The sequence below is a fragment of the Lepidochelys olivacea genome (genome assembly GCF_965140295.1).
Source record: "Lepidochelys olivacea isolate rLepOli2 genome assembly, chromosome: 1".
In the NCBI taxonomy this organism is placed as follows: Eukaryota; Metazoa; Chordata; order Testudines; family Cheloniidae; genus Lepidochelys; species Lepidochelys olivacea.
In genome coordinates, this window is record NC_140411.1 from 103,056,263 (window position 1) to 103,077,207 (window position 20,945).

At 42.2% G+C, this 20,945-nt stretch overlaps 1 protein-coding gene across 4 annotated transcripts in view; it reads right to left on the reverse strand.

Annotated features, from left to right (window-relative positions):
- Nucleotides 1–20,945, reverse strand: part of NALCN (sodium leak channel, non-selective) — a 342,791-nt gene that overhangs the window by 301,203 nt on the left and 20,643 nt on the right. For all 4 annotated transcript variants that reach the window (XM_084629335.1, XM_084629334.1, XM_084629337.1 and 1 more), the window contains one exon: nucleotides 4,218–4,301. In XM_084629335.1, the coding sequence (XP_084485461.1) occupies nucleotides 4,218–4,301 (84 nt within the window). The remainder of the gene's footprint in view (nucleotides 1–4,217; nucleotides 4,302–20,945) is intronic.

Consider the following 20,945-nt stretch of genomic DNA (forward strand, 5'->3'; position numbering starts at 1 on the left):
CTGTCACTAGGTTGCCTTCCTCATTCAGTAAGGGGCCCACACTTTCCTTGACTTTCTTCTTGTTGCTAACATACTTGAAAAAACCCTTCTTGTTACTCTTAACTTCTCTTGCTAGTTGGAACTCCAGGTGTGATTTGGCCTTCCTGATTTCACTCCTGCGTGCCCGAGCAGTATTTTTATACTCTTCCCTGGTCATTTGTCCAACCTTCCACTTCTTGTAAGCTTCTTTTTTGTGTTTAAGTCTCACCAGCCAGACACGCAGGAAAGAATTTTCTGTAGTAACTCAGATCCCACCCCATCTAACATCCCATCCCAGGCCACTGGGCCTATTTACCACTAATAGTCAAAGATCAATGAATTGCCAAAATCACGTTATCCCATCATATCATCTCCTCCATAAACTTACTGAGCTTAATTTTGAAGTCAGATAGGTATTTTGCCCCCACTACTTCCCTTGTAAGGCTGTTCCAGAACTTCACTCCTCTGATGATTAGAAACCTTCGTCTAATTTCAAGTCTAAACTTCCTGATGGCCAGTTTATATCCATTTGTTCTTGTATCCACATTGGTATTGAGCTTAAATAATTCCTCTCCGGTATTTATCCCTCTGATATATTTATAGGGAGCAATCATATCTCCCCTCAGCCTTCTTTTGGTTAGGCTAAACAAGCCAAGCTCCTTGAGTCTCCTTTCATAAGACAGGTTTTCCATTCCTCGGATCATCCTAGTAGCGCTTCTCTGTACCTGTTCCAGTTTGAATTCATCCTTCTTAAACATGGGAGACCAGAACTGCGCACAATATTCTAGGTGAGGTCTCACCAGTGCCTTGTATAACGGTACTAAAACCTCCTTATCCCTACTGGAAATACCTCACCTGATGTATTGTGGCTATTGCTACTCATGTTGTTGCTTGCGGTCTATATTCCCAAGTAGTAAGAAATCTCCCCCCACACACACACACAATATGAAATGCCTGTTGAAGGAACCTTGTTTCTAATCTATAGATCACCACAAGTCATGCAAACAATGTTACAAGAGTCCCTCCAAGACCCACGTGCAGTATTTACAAGAGATAAATGAAGATCTACATCAAAAACATCCAAGGAGACATTAAAATGATTAAAACTGTTTGTAGAGAAATAATTAATGTTTTACAGAAGGCCAGTTGGGCCCTAGAATAGAAGGTACTGCACTCCACAGTGAAACACAAAGTGAAAATGGATAATAGAAATATTAGTTAACATAACAAACAATTAGCTTGTGGAACTCACTGCTACAGGGTATTATTGAAGCAAATAATAGTACAAGGGCTATCAGTCCTTGTATTTTAAGACATAAAATGATAACGGGCTTGGGTCAAGAACAGCATCCTCTCCCTATAATACAGAATTGCACAATTAGGTATATTTGCTCCCCCTCCACCCCATATTCACCCCTGGAGGTGTACGGACAAGAGATCTTGCTGAGTTGTGTATGTACAGCAGGTGGCTCCATTATATTGATCAGTGCCGGGATATTCTTCAGCACGGTCAGTGCACGGGAGCTTGGCTTTAGAACGCGCACTTGACTGAGAGCCTGCCTGTACCAGGTTCTTGGCTCCTCGAGAAGTTTTGGTACCAGACATTTCCGGTGCCTCTCAGTCTGAGGCTCTTGGTGCCATTGGTACTGGGGCAGATTTTTCACCAGGAGACCATTTCCTTTTAGGCAATCTCGCTGTGGCAATGAATAAGACCAGTGTTTGGTCGCCTTTTTAGGGACAAGGTCCTTAGAAGCGGTCTTGGTAGTGGAGCCCTTGTCTGTGGCTGCTGCTGGTAACCATTGGCCAGGAGGCATCCTGGATTCTGGCCTGAGGAATTTCACCATCATTAGTCATTTAAATTGGAGATCCCTGGATTTCTGTGTCCTGGCAGGCAGTTTTTACAATGAGGACACTTTTGAGGAATATGGATCTCTCTGAGACAGTGGATGCACTGAGCATGGCCATTTGAAACAAGTATCGATAGCCTGCAGGTCAGGCAGCATTTAAATCCAGGGGAACCGGGCATGCCTGAGGAAGGGCCAGCTCTGGAAAAAAAACAGGGTAGCCCATTTTTATTCAGTCATCGTTGATGGGGCCCGCCGCATGGCGGAAGAGGGGAAAACTACACAATTTTTTTTAAAAAAAGATATTGAAGCAATTAAAGACTAACACTAACCAAAGTTAACTAGGATTTAGAGGATAAAAGAAAAAAGAAGGAATATGAACTATCTACAGAGTTGAAGAGGAGCTGCTGTCGCTCCGACTCAAGCCAAGGGCGGTAGAGAAGGAACTGGGGGTCGGCTGGCTGCACATGCAAGGTAACAGCTCGGAGCGGCGCAAGACGATTGCTATTAAAAATCTCCAATTATAAGCGCAGGGTGCCAAGACACCTAAAGCACCCACAGAGACACTCCTCAAAGAAGAAGGATTGGTTCTTGGCCCTACACTACTTAACATATTAATCAATTACCTGGAAGAAAACTAAATCATCATTGATAGTGTGTCAAGATGACACAAAAATTGGGGGAGTGATAAATAATGAAGAGGAAAAATCGTTGATTCAGGGCAATCTAAATCATTTGGTAAATTGGGCACAAACAATATGTTTTAATATGGATAAATGTAAATGTATACATCTGGGAACAAAGAACACAGGCTATACTTACAGGATGGGGGACTCCATCTTGGTAATCAGTGACTCTAAAAAAGATTTGGGAGTCAAGGTGGATAATCAGCTCAACTTGATCTCCCAATGTGATGCTATGGCCACAAGAGCTAATGAGAAGCTTGGATGCATAAACAGGAGAATCTTATGCAGTAGTAGAGAGGCTATTTTACTTTTGTATTTGGCACTGGTGAGACCACTGCTGGAATATTGTACCCAGTTCTGGTGCTCACTATTCAAGAAGAACGTTGATAAATTGGAGAGGGTTCAGAGAAGAGCCACAATAATGATTAAAGGATTAGAAAAAGTGTCTTACAGTGATTGACTTAAGGAGCTCAACAAAGAAAAGATGAAGGGGTGACTTCATTACAGTCCATAAGTACTTACGTGGTGAACAAATAGTTAATAATGGGCTCTTCAAATTAGCAGAGGAAGTTATAAGACGATCCAATGGCTGGAAGTTGAAGCTAGACATATTCAGAGCTACATTTTTAGACTAATTAACCATTGAAACAATTTAGCAAGGATCATGATGGATTCTCTGTCACTGACAATTTTTAAAATCAGGATTAGATGTTTTTCTAAAAGATGTGCTCTAGGAATTATTTTGGGGGAAGTTATATGGCCTGTGTGATATAAGAGGTCAAACTAGATGATCACAATGGCCTTGGATCTATGAATGTACTAGGAAATGTTCTGTAGGGATCACTGACAGAGTGCAGACTAGATTACAGTGTTTGGCCATTTAAAAATCAGCATTTCTCCACTTTTACCACACAGGTGTATGAGAGGTATCACAGTTTCCCCTGTACTTAAATTGAAAATAACTGTATGTCTCAGATGTGGTAATTGTGCATGGTTATGTACCTTAAAATAACTAGTTTTTTGAGATGTTGTAGTCAGTGTGGATGCACACCTAGAGTGGGATCCACACTGACACATACTTGAATAAGATATGATGACTTTTAAATGGCAATCATGACAGGTCTTTTCCATCTCTAATCATTAATCGAGTCCTGCCTGTAGTCCTTGATCCGTTCTTACTCAGGAAAAACTTCCTCTGTGCTGAATGATGAGGGATTGTATGGGTCGGCAAGACAGAATACTTCCTATACTGTAACTTTATGTGAAATGTGAACAAGTTAACATTGCTATGGAAACGTTTTGGGGGTTTTTTTTAATTTCCTCTGTGTTTTATTTTAAATCTGTGACATTCCTTCTAATATACAACATGTTGAATTTCTGAACAAGTTTAAAATTAAGGACATGTCCAAATTAAATAAATTCACACCGGTGAAACATCAATGTTGTTACACGAAAGAAAACCCCTAATGTAGATGCACTGCGGTAGCTGTGTTGTTACTGGACTCTGAAAGAGTAGAATCACTGAATTTTAAATCTGACCCATGAACAACTGTATATTTATAACATACAGTTACTTGTTCATGCTGCTGTGAGTACTTTGCATGCACAACTGCAGGACCCACTTGTGAAATATTAGCCCTTCATATTTAAGGTAAAATTATGTAATTACCTGTAACACCAATGACACCCAAAGACAAAAAACCATGAATCCATCAAACACACACCAACGATCCTTTACATAGGAGCTATCCCCCTAAAAGAGAAATAAAAATTAGTGTTTTTTTGTTTTGTTGCTTCATTGCCAAGATGAAAAAAGAAAATCACAAATGATATCCACTGTCAAGAAGGAACAGCATCATTCTCTACCATCTTTAAAATTCTAAATCCCCAATGTCTGAGCTGGAAGATGATGGAAATTTTAAATAAATACATAAATACAGCAAATAAATAAGTAAATGATGTATTCCGGAAAGAAAGTTGTGAGCTTCATTTTTCTGCAGCAGCTCCTTTCAGCCACGGCTAGAGAAGAATTTATAAATATCTTTGTTTTTCTTCTTTATAGTAGCCTATATAACAAACATTGCACCTGATTCAACACTGACTTTTACCTTGTGCCATCATTTACATGCCTACAAAGTAGGTATAAATTGTTAACACACCAGAACACTGGTGGCTCACTTATACCTGTGCAAACAGAGTATCATTCTGGTTTGATCCATTTTTACACCTCATTTCACAGATGCAAATGATTACTCAAGGTGAAAAGCCAACCAATGCTATACACCAGTCTGAACAGGATTGGTCATTTCTTACAGTAGATGAAGACCACATATAATGTACAGAAAACATTTACACTAAGCTCACTTTCTCTCAGTTGTAAAAATCCATCCTGGAAGTGAACAGCAGAAGGATAAAACAACAATATAGTAAGCCATTCTCAAAATAAAATATATCACAGATAAACTGCACAAAACATGAATGCTACCTATAGTCAAAATTTGTTTTCCTATGACAAGACGCTTACAGTTATTTTTTTCAGTCTAATTATGCATTTTATTATGCATTTTGGAGGGCAGGAGGGTTCAAACTAGGGTGGGAAATCACTGAACAGAAACTTACAATCACTGTCATTTCAACTTCTACCTGCTGCACACAATACTTTTATTTCCCTGCCCATGGTCTAAGCTGATGAGGAACTCTTCACTCAGAGGCAACGCTAAACAAACCCAACTTGTCCAGCCTGTGATGTCTGATGATTGAAAAATAGCTTCAAGCTGTTTGTCTGCAGAGCTCAACATTGATATGATAGATGACATTCTATATTTTCCCCTCTGTGTACTAACCATGCCTCCAGAGGAATAAGCACTCAACAGACAAGCTAAATCAGGGGTGGGCAAACTTTTTGGCCTGAGGGCCACATTGGCATTAAAAACTGTACGGATAGCCGGGTAGGGAAGGCTGTGCCTCCCCATAGAGCCTGGCCCCCACCCCCTATCCGCCCCCTCCCACTTCTCACCCCTCTCAGAACCCCCAACCCATCCAAAGCTCCTTGTCCCCTGACCACCCCCTCCCAGGACCCCGGCCCCTAACCACCCCCCAGGATCCCACCCCCTATCCAACCCCACCGCTCCCTGTCTCCTGACTGCCCCGACCCCTATTCACACTCCCGCCCCCAGACAGACCCCCCGGACTCCCACACCTATCCAACCCCCCCTGCTCCCGGTCCCCTTACTGCTCTGACCCCTATCCATACCCCTGACCCTCAAAAAACCCTCCCACGACTCCCACGCCTATCCAACCCCCCCATTCCCTGTCCCCTGACTGCCCCCTGGGACCACTTGCCCCATATCCAACCCCCCTCCACACCCTGCTGCTTAGAGCAGCGAAGCCCTGCCGCCCGGCCAGAGCCAGCCACTCTGCCGCTGTGTTGCCCAGCAGGAGTGGTGGGCCAGAGTGCTGGCGTCATGTCGCGCTGAGGCTGCAGGGGAGGGGGGACAACAGAGGAGGGGCCAGAGGCTAGCCTCCCCGGCCGGGAGCTCAGAGGCCGGACAGGACGGTCCAGTGGGCTGGACGTAGCCCGCAGGCCATAGTTTGCCCACCTCTAAGCTAAAGCCTTTGATTGTGTGTGTTGAATAAAAGACACTGATACTTCTTTTATTCTAAGAGGGATTGTCCAAAATAATTTTCTAACCTATTAGGAAGAAAAAGAAAAAAAAAGAAAGAAAAACCACAGTTACCATGTGGCAGCTATTGTTTCTCTTTTTAGCTCTGCCTTTCAATTTCTCTGTTCTCTCACATTTTGCCCCTCACCCCATTGTTGTTATTATTCCTTATCTTTTTCACTCTTTAGACTGCTGGTGTAGGTGTCTGCTATCCTGTTTTTACTCCACCTTTGGGGATTCTGACACTTGTGAGGGTTCCGGTATGGCAGGAAGCAGTTCTTGCAAAGTGTCCTACCTTTCCACATTCAGATCTTCTCGATCGTGTAGGATGGTCTGGCAGTGCCCTCCCCCCTTCACTACCTCTGCCCCCAGCTCCCCCTTCTGTCATGCCCTCATTTCAAGAAGGTGGCAGTAAACGGCAACTCTTCTGCTACGTGTTGAAGATATATTCTTTAAAAACAAAAGAACAGCCCTACTGGGTCAGACCGATGGTCCATCTAGCCCCCTGTATCCTGTCTTCTGACAGTGACCAGTGCCATGTGTTTCAGAGGGAATGAGCAGAACAGGTAATTATTGAGAGATCCATCCTCTGTTGTCCACTCCCAGCTTCTGGCAGTCAGAGACTAGGGACTCCCAGAGCAGGAGGTTACATCCCTGACCATCCTGACTTATAACCATTGATAAACCTATCAATGACATATCCTCCAGGAACCTAATTCTTTTTGAACCCCTTTTTAAACCCTGTTATAGTTTTGGCCTTCACAACATCCCCTTACATTTCTGAAACATCAGAGCCATATTTTTTTAAAATTATTTTATTGAGATTATTATTTTATTGAGAAATAAAGGAGTTAAGGGGGACCTGATTACAGTCTTTAAGTATCTACATGGGGAAACATATCTGATAATGAGTTCTTCAATCTAGCAGAGAAAGGTATAACATGATCGCACGGCAGGAAGCTGAAACTAAACAAATTCAGATGGAAACTAAGGCATACATTTAATTGTGAGTGTAATTAACACTGGGAACAATTTACCAAGGATTGTGATAGACTCTCTATCACTGGTAATTTTTAAATCAAGACTGGAATTTTTTCTAAAAAATCTGCTCTAGGAATTATTTTAGGGAAGTTCCATGGCCTGTGTTATATAAGTGATCAGACCAGTCTTAATGGTCCCTTCTGGCTTGGGAATCTCTGAAAGTATTGAAAATGAGAGTCAGTAAAATGCAGTATAAAAAAATCCAGATGAGGCGCAGGTGCCTTCCCTTAAGTCAAATTAGATAACAGGCCATCAGTTACAGGTGCCCTGGACTGCACCCTACCTCCAGCTCCCTCTTAAAGGGCCAGTCACCCTGTGACAATGGTGCTTTTGAATGCCTCCATACATCATTTTTGAGTGATGTAGCATCAGCAAGAGATCTGATTTTCAGAAAGTGCTAAATACCCACTCTCTGAAAATCAAGCCCATCTTTAAGCTTCTCAAGTTGAGCATTATAAAAGTGAAACACCCACACAATCCCTAGTCACTTTTGAGAAATCTTAGACATTAGTAGAGGGCTAAAAGTTCCCATGACACTATCAGAAGAGTAGGACTCAGATAGTTACATGTTTAGATGGGTTGGTTGGCCTGTTTGAAAAAGTGAGTTGATTATTTATGTAACTACTGGATCCTAGGCATCCTCAGGTGTTCTTCACCGCCATAGGTCAGAGCTGCATGGGGTGGCTCTGGCACCATATGCGTTGAAACCTCTTGAGACAATGAGTCATGGACAGTCCTATCAATTCTACTGCAAATCTGCTGGACAGTGTCTATCAATTCTACTGCAAAGCTCAACAGGTAGGGTTTTGTATAACAGTAGGATGTTGATGTGGGCAAGTTCAAGCTCCCAACCCATCCTAACAATTTCAAGCCACTTCCAACCTTGCCCACAAAAGGGGAGGGAAAGAAGAGACAGTCTGAAAAGCCTCACCTGTCTTCCAGTTGTCAAAACCTGCAAATGTCAAGCCTGCTCCTCAACCCTGGCCAGGTGTCAAAAGCATTAGTTTTTTGCTGTCCAGCCGTCAAACCCTCCCGCCTTTTCTCTCACCCCATCCCCAGCTATTACATTTCATAGTCTGCCCAGGAGATAAACTAAAGCCATGGCACACATGGCTCTGAGGTGCACACGCTATCCCAGAGTGTATTCAGCCATCTCACTATGTGTACATACCATATCTGTTACTATGCCAAATACAAGAGAGAAATTCAGCCCAGCATATTTTATCATGTCTTATAACTATGTAATTTGTTCATTCTTTAGATAGATAGATAGATAGATAGATAGATAGATCAACCCTGTTAATCACACTTACAACTGTGCATGTTGTCTTAGATACCTAAATAACTTTGCCTCAGTCTTTTCAGAATTCTTGGCATTCTGTTTACGAAGTTTAGGAAAGTTTAAAAAATAGTTCAGATAACCAAGTAACCCTTAACTAAGGCAATACTGACAACTTTTCATAGGTAGTCACTGTATTAGTCATTCCTCTGAATAATTATAGTATTGTTTCAAAATCAACTAAGTTATTTTTTTAAATGTTACACTGTAGGGAAAAGACTGTTTATTAGCATTTACACAATGGTATATCTTAAAATAAAATGTTTTCACCAACACTGCAGGAATGTCCTATTAAAATAACACTCCATAGTGGTAGTTAATCCATATTTGTAAAATATCTTGCCCTATAATACAATGGACAGTGCTGTATATGAAAGGTTCTAATACATACGTACACAGGAGGCAGAGCTAGGGTTGCTATGGGAAGCTTAGCTCTAAATAGCATTTGTGGTTGTAACATCACTTCCTTGTCATTGAACTAACTTAGGTTATGCAGTCATTGGAAGCAACCCTTGACTGAAAATTCACTGCATTCTATGAGTGGTTACAAATTTATCTATATCATAAATAATAAATGTTTATGACAATATTGTATGCTACATAAAAACACTGAAACAAATCACTTAATGTTAATAAAAGATCCTTACAGCAGTACTGATTACTATGAAGTGCACAGTGCTTAACAGACACAAACTTATATTTGCAAGAGCTCAGTAAAAAGATATTTTAAAATGGGGCCAATTAAGTAGATTTTATTCTGAAGACCAACATAAAGAAAACAAAAAGCAGCTGATGTTCTCTAGGTCTTTTAGGACTCTCGTAAAACAATATATATAATCTTCCATTTCATCACTTAAATCGTTACAGCTATGATCACTACAGAATCCTTAATTATTTCATTACTTGCAATAGTAATAAATTAGATTTTACAAAATGACTTACTGAGAGTTTCTTGGATTATTTTAGAGATTACTAACGAGGAAGTACGTCCTTATTTCACTCAGATAAGACCAGTGAATTTTACTTTTAACAAATACTGAATTTTTACAAATTTACAAAAGCAAGCACACTGAACTTACATTTTTCACTAAATCAGTACATTGCAATAAGAGGGAAATTGTGAAGTGCCCCATTTTGTATTTTATGCTCTGCTGTTGACATTCTAACTACAACAACAACTGTGCATTTTAAAATATTTGTAAGTGTTCAGAGATAACAAATTCTATATAAGCTGTTCTGCTGGTCAATCAAATATGATTCCATTTCATCTACCCCGAAGTACACATGTCGTGAGTACACAATGACAGTTCTAGGGCAGGTAAAACTTAGAAGAAAATAATCCCTTTTTTAAGATTTAAGAATGAATACTTTCATTTCATCATACTGACAGTCTTCTGAAAAAAACAGATGATAAAATATTGCTCAAGTGTGTCTGAAATGATGGAGACATGTAGTTACTAAAACAGCAACAAACAATTGGGATGGAGGGAAGAGCTCTAATAATTAAAACAGAAAAACAATGCTTTTAGGCTGAACATGTTATTCAAATCAGGGATATCAATCATGTTTGTGATGAAAGACATAACACTTAGAGGCTGTCAATCACACTTGCTATGAAAAATTGAGAGGTCTTAAACTTACCTTTCAAGCATTATGCCAGGTTAGAGCTAAATGAGGAAAATACTCCCATGGTCATAGCAGACTGCTGCGCACTGCATAATATTTGTGAGGGTGAAAAGTTTCCCTAAGGGTGGAGCACAGAAGTGGACCACCTGGCAGCTGATTTTGAGCAACCAGATACCAGGGCAGAGGGGCACAACAGCAGCTATTTGAATCTGGGAGGCTTTGAAACACCATTTTGACAATGAGCTCCAGTAATGTGTTTTTCTATAAAGCACTCTGCCATGCTTTGTTAACTTGCTGCCTTGCATGAAAATTTTGATAATTGCTTCCTGACTGTGATTTGTAGTCTGCAAATGTTCCAATTGCCACCAGTGTATTAACTCCAGCAGCAACCACCGTGTGTAGGAGACAATGATTGTTTATCTTTCAGGGAGTATGTTTTTATTAAATAGCAATTAACAACACAGAGAAAATGCTTGGTGCAAAAGGAGATAACAGTGAAGGACAGTCTCCTGAAGGAGTCTCTCATAGCTGTGTGTGTCTCCTGCTATCATTTTGAAAGCTGCCCAAAGGCATGGAGTGAACAGGATACTGCGACGGGCTGGGAAGATGCAAGGAATGTATGGGAGGAGTTTGGGGAAGGCATGGAAAGCATTCTGTATGGGCTGCTGGGGGAGGGGGCTGAGCTCACATGTATTCTGCCTGCAGCGCAATTAGTGACTTCAACATCTGCGTTTGCTCCTCTATCATTATCATCCACTTCTGGCCTGCTAAAATTTGCTCCTGGCTCTCCTGACTGTGCATTGGGCACCTTTAATGCCCATATCAGTGATCACTATTGTGCGTGTTGTATGGGCCCTTGTTAATGTGCATAATGATGAGGACTCTTTTGTTAATCTGACCTCTAGGACAATCATGGAAATGTCCTAGGTGGTTTCTTGTTCTACTCATATATGGGCACATTTTGGTTATGATCTTTGAGATTGGGTTTCTGATAAATAAAGTGGGGGAGGGTAGCTCCCTTTGATGGACAACCAGCCAGCCAGTTAGCTGTAAAATCCCTCTTGGTAGCTGTTCTCTACTTGCTTTACCTGTAAAGGGCTGAAAAGTCCCGCACCTAAAGAAAAAAAAAGCGGGCACCTGACCAAAAGAGCCAATGAGAAGGCTAGAACTTTTTAAATTTGGGAAAGAAACTTTCCCTTTGTCTGTTATTCTCTCTGGGCTGAAGAGACGGGGCAGCATGAATGCCATGTAAAGTTTGAACCAGATATGAAAATCATCAGATCATATCTAGAACTACTTTTAACAACCCAAATATGTAAGTAAATTAGGAATGTTTAGGAAGACGCTATTAGGTCTATTTCTGTTTATTTTTTAAGGCTTGTGAACTCTTCTGTGCTAACCCCAGATGCTTTTGTTTGCTTGTAACCTTTAAGCTGAACCCCCAAGAAAACTATTTTGGGTGCTTAATTTTTTGGAATTGCTCTTTTAAAATCTAGCAAAAGCCTAAATTCCAGATGTATTTTCTTCCTTTTTGTTTTTAATAAAATTTACCTTTTTTTAGAACAGGATTGGATTTTTGGTATCCTAAAAGGTTTGTGCATATGCTTTTTGATTAGCTGGTGACAATCGCTAATTTCCTTTGTTTTCTTTCTCAGCTCTTCCCCTGGGGCAGGGGGAGGTGAAAGGGCTTGAGGGTACCCCACAGGGAGGAATTCCCAAGTGCTCCTTCTTGGGTCCAAGGGGGTTTTTTCGCATTTACCAAGCCAAGGTCAGAGAAAAGCTGTAATCTTGGGAGTTTAATACAAGCCTGGAGTGGCAAGTATTAATTTTTAGAATCCTTGCGGGCCCCCACCTTCTGCACTCAAAGTGACAGAGTGGGGATTCAGCCTTGACGGGGTTGGATACTGGGGTTATTATAAAAATGTTGTCATGGTCAGATCATCAGCCCTATTCTTCCTCTCACTATGGTGACAGGCTCATTTTGATGGTCTGTTCTCAGAGCCTAACAGAACTGATTGGATTCTAGATCCCCAAGGAATAGTACTGTCCAGCCATTAGTCATATTAGTCTGGCTTAACATCTGGGAATATAATGCAAAGCATTTTGCTATGTCTGCTGGATGATCACCTCTGAGTGATGAACAAAGAGAAAATGTGTAGACTGATCTTATTAAATATCTCAACAGTCTTTGTTACAGTTGACCATAAGGGTTTGTGGACGTGTTTACACAGTTTGCTCCTGGAAAAAGACTTTCCCCACAGTTCCATTCATTCCTTTCAGACAGGACCCAAGAGGTGGTTGTGGTCAACAATTTTTCATGTTTTCCAAGCACTCTCTAAGAGAGTTTCATCTTGTCATCGCAGAAAAAGTTGTTTTCCCCATTAATCTCATTTGTATTAATTTTCATTTAGAAATGCTGTATTATTGTCAGCTTTCATACACACAACTTTACATCAGTATGGTTCCAGTCCTGCAAACGCTTAAGCACATGCATAACTTTATTCACATCCAGAGGGATAATTTACTTATGTAAAAGTTATGCATGTGCTATTAAATATCTTTATAGTTTTAGCTGTTTTCTCAATATATTCATTCAACAGATCTGTTTGCCAGAAGCTGGGAATGGGCAACAGAGGATGTGGATCACTTGATGATTACTTGTTCTGTTCCTGCCCTCTGGGGCACCAGGCATGGGCCACTGTTGGTAGACAGGATACTGGGCTAGATGGACCTTAGGTCTGACCCAGTATGGCCATTCTTATGTTCTTAATTCTAAAATACATAATAGCTACTTTTATTCATTTTTGCTTATACAAACTGTGATTATAATAAGTGAAATTAAATTTGGCTTTATGGTCACTGTATTGAGCTTCAATAATCAATGATGTGTAGTGTAGCCAAAAATAACTGTATTTTGTCTATATTAGTCTAGCAGTATATATGCATATTGATTATTTTCCTTTTCATGTGATGAAATGAAAAGATTTTCAAATTAACAAAGAAAAAATATGAATAAATATTTAAACAAATGATGATAAATAAACAGGCGCTTCATAAAGAAATCTCTTTCATAGCTTCTCAGTGCAAGAATTGGGCCCTGGAGCTCCCTTCCCTCCCCCCACCCAGCAGGCAGTGCAACACAAGGGGCCTCCACCTAAATCTGGAGGCTCACCGAGACAGGCTTTGATTATTTAAAGACCAAGCCCCCCATGACCTCAGTGGGCAGGAGAGAACTGGAAAAAAAGAAAAGCCAGGCAGCACTCTGAGTGGTGGTGCACCTTTACAACTGTCTAGAATCTAGTTCGCAAAACTGGTGCCTGGGACTGCTAACACAAACCCAGTTAAGTTAAGGTGACCAGATGTATGTTTTTAAAGGGACAGTCCTGTATTTAAGCCCTCCTGCAGGTGACCCAACTTTTTCTTAAAAACAGGCAAATTGCCCTGTATTTTCTGTCTCCCCCGCCATCAGTACTAGCGGATCCTGCTGCTTGCTGGATCCCTGCTCGCCAGCCACCCGCCTGAGTGGGAGGGTGTAGTAGCCAGCGATGGGGGTGGATGTGCAAGGCTGGTGGCGGGGCGAAGCTGCAGTGCGCGGAGCTGGCCATTATCCCTGCTGGTCTGTCAGCTCAGCCTCCGCTGCGTGCCGGCTCTCAGCCAGCAACACCCCGCTCCCCGTCCCATTTCCGGCCAGCACTGGCTGCGCGTTGCGAGCTGTGGTGGCTGGTGAGTGTAGCAGCCAGTTACGTGTCGCCTCTGCTGCCCATCCATCGGTTCTTTATGTGCTCCCCCTCTTGCTGTCCTCTCCCTGCTTTGCCCCTTCCCGCCCCCCCACCAGCCCCACTGCTCCTCCATGTCTACCCCAACAGGGCGCATCCCGCTCTCAGTGCTGTGCAGAGAACCAGCCCCTGGTCGGAGCGCTGAGCTCACCAACAGCCTGGTCAGCAGTTTCCTTCCTTCCCCCACTGCCTCTGGCTGAGGTGACGCCTCAGGAAAGCCTAAGACCCTCCTGCCTGAGGTGCTGGCCAGGAGGAGCCAAGCCCTGTATGTGCCAAAAGCCCTGCACAGCACTGGCACGGGGAAGCCTCTCCGCCCCTCAGCTCAGCTCTGGAGTGGCCGGGGGGGAGCGATTTCTGGCCTGTTCGTGCCCCAACCCTGCAGGCTCCACAGCAGCCCCACAGGCAGGGGCTTAGCACCCTCTTCGCCCACCCCCTCCCCGCCCTGAGTCCTATCCCCAGGGAGCATGGGGATGCTTCGTCCCCTAGGCACCATCCACTGCTGAGCCACCTCTCTGGCCTGGTTCACTGAAGCCCCTGGAATCAGGTTCCCCAGTACACAATGCATCCTTAGAGCTTAACCCCTTCCTGCCCACACTGCAGCCAGAGGCGACTGGGTTATGTCCGTGGCCAGCAGCAGCCTGGAGGTGTTAACTGCCTTTTGATACTATGCCTACAGAAAGGGACAAGCTGCTTCCAGCCACATGGGGGGAGGGGAGGGAAGAGAAGAGAAGAGCTCTGCAAAGACATGAGTCAGATCATCTGTTTCCCCCCTCCCCTGTGGCTGGAAGCCACTCCCGTCCCTTCCCTCCAGCACAGTGCCAAAAGACTGCTGCTGGCCACACTGTGTTGTAAACCTTGACAGAAATCTGGGGAGGAGGGGAGGCATTTGACCTCACATGCACCCCCATGTGTTGTCTCGGGAAGACACAGTGCCAGGTAACAGGAGAGGCAGGTCCGCCCCAGGGATCCAGCCAGGCTTGGAGGGTGGAGAGCACCGGGCAGAGGGGCAGGTCCATTGGTCATCCCCCTGTGTGGGAGAGGTTTACAGGCGTGTGTGTGTGTCACAGATGGTGTCACTCTCCTATCATATACCCAACACCATATACAAGAAAAAACAACTCAACTGAATACACTGAGCCAGCAAATTGGACTGAAAATCAACCACAATAAGACAGATATCATGACCTTTAATATTGCCTCGCCATCACCAGTACGGATAGAGGATTATGTTCTCACCAATGCAGAAACATTCACATACTTGGGCAGCACCATCAGCCAGGACGGTGGAACAAGCCAAGACATCCGGAACAAAATCAATAAAGCCAGGAACACCTTCAGGAGCTTAAATACAGTTTGGAAATCATCAAAATACAACACCAAAACCAAACTAAAGATTTATCCGAGCTGCGTACTTTCAACGCTACTTTATAGTGTAGAATGCTGGGGAATGAGAAAGCGTGACATGTCCAAACTGTCTTCATTCCATACAACCTGCTTCAGAAAAATCCTCTGTATCTTTTGACCCAGAACAATCTCAAACCAAGATCTATCGACACAGTGCAGCCAAGAGAATCTGAGCACCATCATTGCCAGGAGGCGTTGGAGATGGATCAGTCATGTGCTTTGGATGGAAACTGATTCCATCACTAGAGTAACAATAAGATGGACACCTGAAGGCAAGCGAAAACAAGGCCACCCAAAAACAACATGGCGAAGAGCCGTGGAAGGTGAGCTGAAAAACCTGGGGCACAGCTGGGGAACCATTGAAAGACTTGCCAGAAACAGACAAGAGTAGAGGAGCTTCGTCACTGCCCTAACTGCCAGAGTCGTAATAGGAACATCATCATGATGATGATGTGTGTATCACCTCTCCCTGTGTGAACCCTAAAGCCTTAAAAATAAGAAGGTAAATAAAAAGAATCCAATTCGCAGTATTTCTTTTTAACAGGGGCTCTGTCAACTTGATGTTAATTTGAACATTTGTACTGCACAGTTCAGACTGATTGCCGTTTAACTCGCTTGAATACGAGTAATTTGACCATATGTCCAGTATTCAGCATAGGGAAATATGGTCACCCTAAGTTAAGTAGTAGAGTCTTCTTGAAAAGTGTGCAAAATTGTTCCTCTGAATAGCAGGGCAAATTCACTGCATTATCGCTGATGCCAGGGCAGACAGAGAACTACAGAAAGGATACAGCGTGGATAAAGTCTGACTAAGTCTTCAGAATTCCAAAATCAGGGGAATGCTAGCCTCTACAGCCAGACCTATATTAAGAAGAAAGGGTGCCATTTCAAAATCCATGGCCACTAAAACAAATTATTCCAAGAGGCCCCAGTTCCCACCTCATAAAAGATCCTTCACTGTGAACAGCTCTGCCTAGACAAAAGGCATGACTACATCCACCCTCTCTTGGGGCTCTGACACAGGTTGGCACCTTATCAGTTGCCTCATCAAGTTAAGGAATTTACACCTTCTCATCCCTCTCAAGACAGCCATTCTCCAGTCACTAGCAAAGTTTCTGAACCTGATGCTGAAAACAGCAGCCAAGATCAGATGCTGTATTCAGATCAAGAGAACACTTAACTCCCCAACTTTCTTGAACAAGGTTATGACTGTCAGTCATTACTCCTGTGTCCCTCCCCTCCTTGGCAGTAAATGGCAGCTGTGCAGAACTATTGTTGGGGATGACAGCAGTAGGACTGCCCCCCTACCACTTCCTAAGAAATGCCTCTTGCTGATCAGAGCAGTGGCAGTTCTACTCAGTTCCCACTTCTAATAGGGAAAAACAAGCAAACAACACGTTTAGCTATACCAGGAGTGATCCTTAGGCATTTCTAGCTCGTCTGTTACTTATAACTATTATTTTTCCCTTCTTAAGCACTCTTCTGGGTCTTTCTCCTCAACCTTTCCAGGCCCTATTCTCCCACTGCCAAATACTTCAGTTCAAACCCTGTAGAAACTCCATAACTCCACTATCTCTAACACCTTGGCCTCCTTTAAGCCCACTCTCATACCACATATTCTTTCTATAGCCCTGGCTCAAAATCCATATCCTCTGCTCATATGTCCATCGCCAAAGCATGTCTCCTTCTTGTTCTTTCTGTTATTCTTATGTTCAGCTGCTGCAGTCCTTGGCAAGACATCCCAATGGGAGATGACACATTGGTTCACGCCCCACTTCACCAAAACCACAAGTGGGTGAAGGAAGGGGGATGGGTCCACAAACACCTTTTGCCTTCTCTTCTTAGAAGTTGGAGGTCTCTGCTCTCTATCAGGATAATCTGTGTGACGTTACCCAGTCAAGAGTACATAAATCATATAAACAGTTAAAAAAAAAAAGATTTGCATACCTCCCTGGTCTACCCAACCTCAGGTATACCTCATCTACAGACTTTGGGGCTACGAGATGTTACCATTATACAAATAAATAAATATATTTGGATGTGTTGCCACATCATGTCATTTTAACCAATAATTCCTCACACACTGTGTCACAGAATCGACTGGCCCAGTCCCACCTGTAGGTAGATCTCTCCCTCTCTCTCTAACTGACCAGGCTCCCTTCTACCGGAAACTCTGCTCCAGGCTACCATCACATGATGACTGGTCACTTGACCCATCCAGGAGCCCAATCCCAACCCTTCACCTGGGAGATGGACAACAAGGCACAGATGGTCTTGGGCAGCAGCAAAGTCTAATCTGGCCTAAGTAAGAACCTGTTAAACACAGTGTAAAACATTTAGATACATGAAAAATACAGGGTTAGGCATTTCCTCATTTGGAACCCTCTCATCAAAGGAGTATCTGCTTCGGTTGCAGCTAGCATGAGAAAAAAGGGTTTATATCCTTTAGCTTTTTAAACATTCATTAAATCCCATCTTAAACTTTTCACTAAATAAATAAAATAAATCTGTGCTTCAGTATCAAAATATCATGAGGTCTCTGAATTAAATACTTAACTTCAGCCAAATAGAGCCATATTTTTCATTTAAAGCTGCCGGGTTTTTTTTGGGGGGGGGGGAAGGACAGGGTTTTTGTACCCAATTTGGATGCCCTAAAATAAGTATCTTTTGAGATTTTTTTTTGGCAGATATTCTTGACTACCCAAATCTGTGCAGCTCTCCTTGTTAGTTGAATGTAGCCCTTGATGGGAAATTGACAAGGACAAGCACTCAGATGTAGAGTAGCCTGCTAATTTTCACCTTTTGGGAAAGAATAAATATTAACTGATGAAAGTCCACTAGGGTATTGTGTAAGTATTTACTGGTGCTTACGGTTTAAACTGAAAAAATGAGTTCTCCCTATAGAGAATAAATTCTACAAGTCCCTTTAAGAGACTGAGTTCTTCATGTAGGTGGATTATACTGAATGGTGGTACTTCTCCAATGTGTTGGAAGAATTTATTTTCATCTCAGGACATAAAAATTAATGGCTAGGCCCTAAACACAACTTCAAAGCAGGTCTCTCTTGTACCATGACAATTTAAGTGTCTTTTTCCCCATGCCTTACTGCTTTCACCAGAAGCACAATCTCCACATGCTTCCCCCGACACAACCACCAATCCCAGTGTTTGCCATCTACCAAAGAACCAGAAGCATAAGCATTCCCACATCCCACTATGGGATTAACAGTGGAAGGCAGAAGAAGTAGGACGGGAAGCAGTTCTGGCTGGGGGCATAAGAGGGATAGACACTGGGGAAGTGGTTCTCTGTCGAGATTGACTATGAAGGGATTTTGAGAGGCAGTGGCTCAGTTGATATGGAGTAAGGGGTAAAGCAGAAATGGCCACTTCAAAATATATTAATGACTGTCATAAAAAGGACTGTGATCAATTGTTCTCCATGTCCACTGAAGGTAGGACAAGTAGTAATAGGCTCAAGTCTGCAGCAACAGAGATTTAGGTTAGATATTAGGAAAATCTTTCTAACTATACATACAATTAGAGTATGGTGAAAAAAAATTGAAAATTTTTGCAGTAAGTTTCCCCATTTTTGACCAACTATGTACAATACTTGAACACTTTGTTCAAGCTTGCCCTCATCCAAGTTTTGACTCCCTCTCTGGTTTTATGGCAAAGTACCTTGGGAACCTCTTCACACTGTGTGATCAAGGCTTCCCATGACAGCTTCAGTTAAACTCACATATACATGATACAGAACTTTGTTAGTGACAGGCAACAAATGCAGAGCTCCCTTGCCCAACCAATCAGGATGACTGTTAACCTCAATACCTCCAGAACCAAACCATAAGCTGGTTTCACCAAGGCAGTCCAAATAAAGGACAAATGCTTGAATAAGTTTCCACATCCCTTTCCTCTAGGCAACAAAGATACCAAAGACTCAAAGTAATAAAAAATGCTTAGAAACAGAGACTTTCCCACTTTCTGCAAACTAAGGGGCGAGAGGACATAGACATCATCCCCTCTTTCCCCAGCACATCCCTGGGTAGGCAGCCATAAAGCTCTTGCCTGAGGGTAAAGGAGTATTTGTGCAACAAGCAGTAACTAATGCCCTAGGGAAAATGTTTCAGGCACCCAGACAAAAGCCCTGAGGCCCCTTTATGGAGAGAAAACACACGGTACACTCTCAGACACAGCAGAGCAAGGCCCACTGTGAGCATGGCATCATCTGACAAAGAGAGGTGTAGTTGCTAAATAAAAACATAATACTGTACTGTATAATAGCCAAGTTCTCTTCTGACTCTTGCCAACTTGTCTCTCCATTTGTTTACACAGCCCTAATGAAAATTTAAAATGAAAAACACTTTATATGGATTTCATAATCTCAACCATCAAATCCAGGGGCTTCTATCTGAGACATTCATTACAAAGTGCATTTCCACAGCTGTCACAACTTTTTAAGTTGGTGGCTTTATCAGAATGTTAATACAGTATACAAACATTTTCAACAATAAAACCATAGAGTCTGAACCATCAAAAAAGCAAGGTCTCTGTGATGACTGGACGATAGTGCTTAAACATTATCACCAGGTATGTAAGTGCTAAGCACTGTAAGAGTTGAATACACTATGGCATCCTAAAAAGGACCTCTATTTGTAACCATGTTATACAGATGACAACTTCTACTTTTGATTTACTATGCTTACAGGACTATTTTGTATATGTTGCAACTCTTCCTTTCAGAATGTAGGATGGGTACGAAAAGTGTTGATACTGAACATAAATATTTTCAACCCTCTGAATGGTTTTCTAAAAGATCTTATTTTCCATTTCCTAAAGAGCTAGGTGTATTTAACACATGCCTATACCACAGCTCAATTTAATAGACATCTGTTAACACACTTTATGAATTATTCTTACAAAACATACTGATGTGGTTAAGTCACACACTCCACAAATTCATGAGCATGTTAGAAAACAGAATGTGCAGTATGTAAAAATCATTAAAATAAATGATTAATGTACATAGGTCCCATAGGAATACTGAAATATGGAAACTTTTATATCTATAAAATATAGTGAATTTGTAAAAGTAAAGCTTTGTGATAACAAACTTAGCCTCTACATTAAAATTTTCATAAGTTTATTTTTAATGATATTTGATTTTTCATGACTAATAATATATGAAATACTTGGTTCATGATTAAGGAAACATTTTTTCTATAGCCAGCGCTAACTGGGTAACTTATTTCATGAAGTAATTAATCAACAACTAATTTTTAACTTCATTATAAATGCTCAGTTCTTCAGAGCTGATTTCAGTGTGTGTGTCTTTCTGCAGCTAAGCATGTCCCTACGTGTGTGTGTGTGTGTGTGCGCGCGCGCTAAAGGAGGCTTGAGGGCCTGGCTCAGCAGGGAAGTGTAAGGGAACCCAGACTGGTGAAACCAGTGGGCTCAGTGGTACCCCAGTATATCAGGTGGCACCTCGGAAGGTGGGGGGGCAACCCGTCACAGTGATATATTTTGATTTAGTAAGGCTTTTGACGTCTTAGA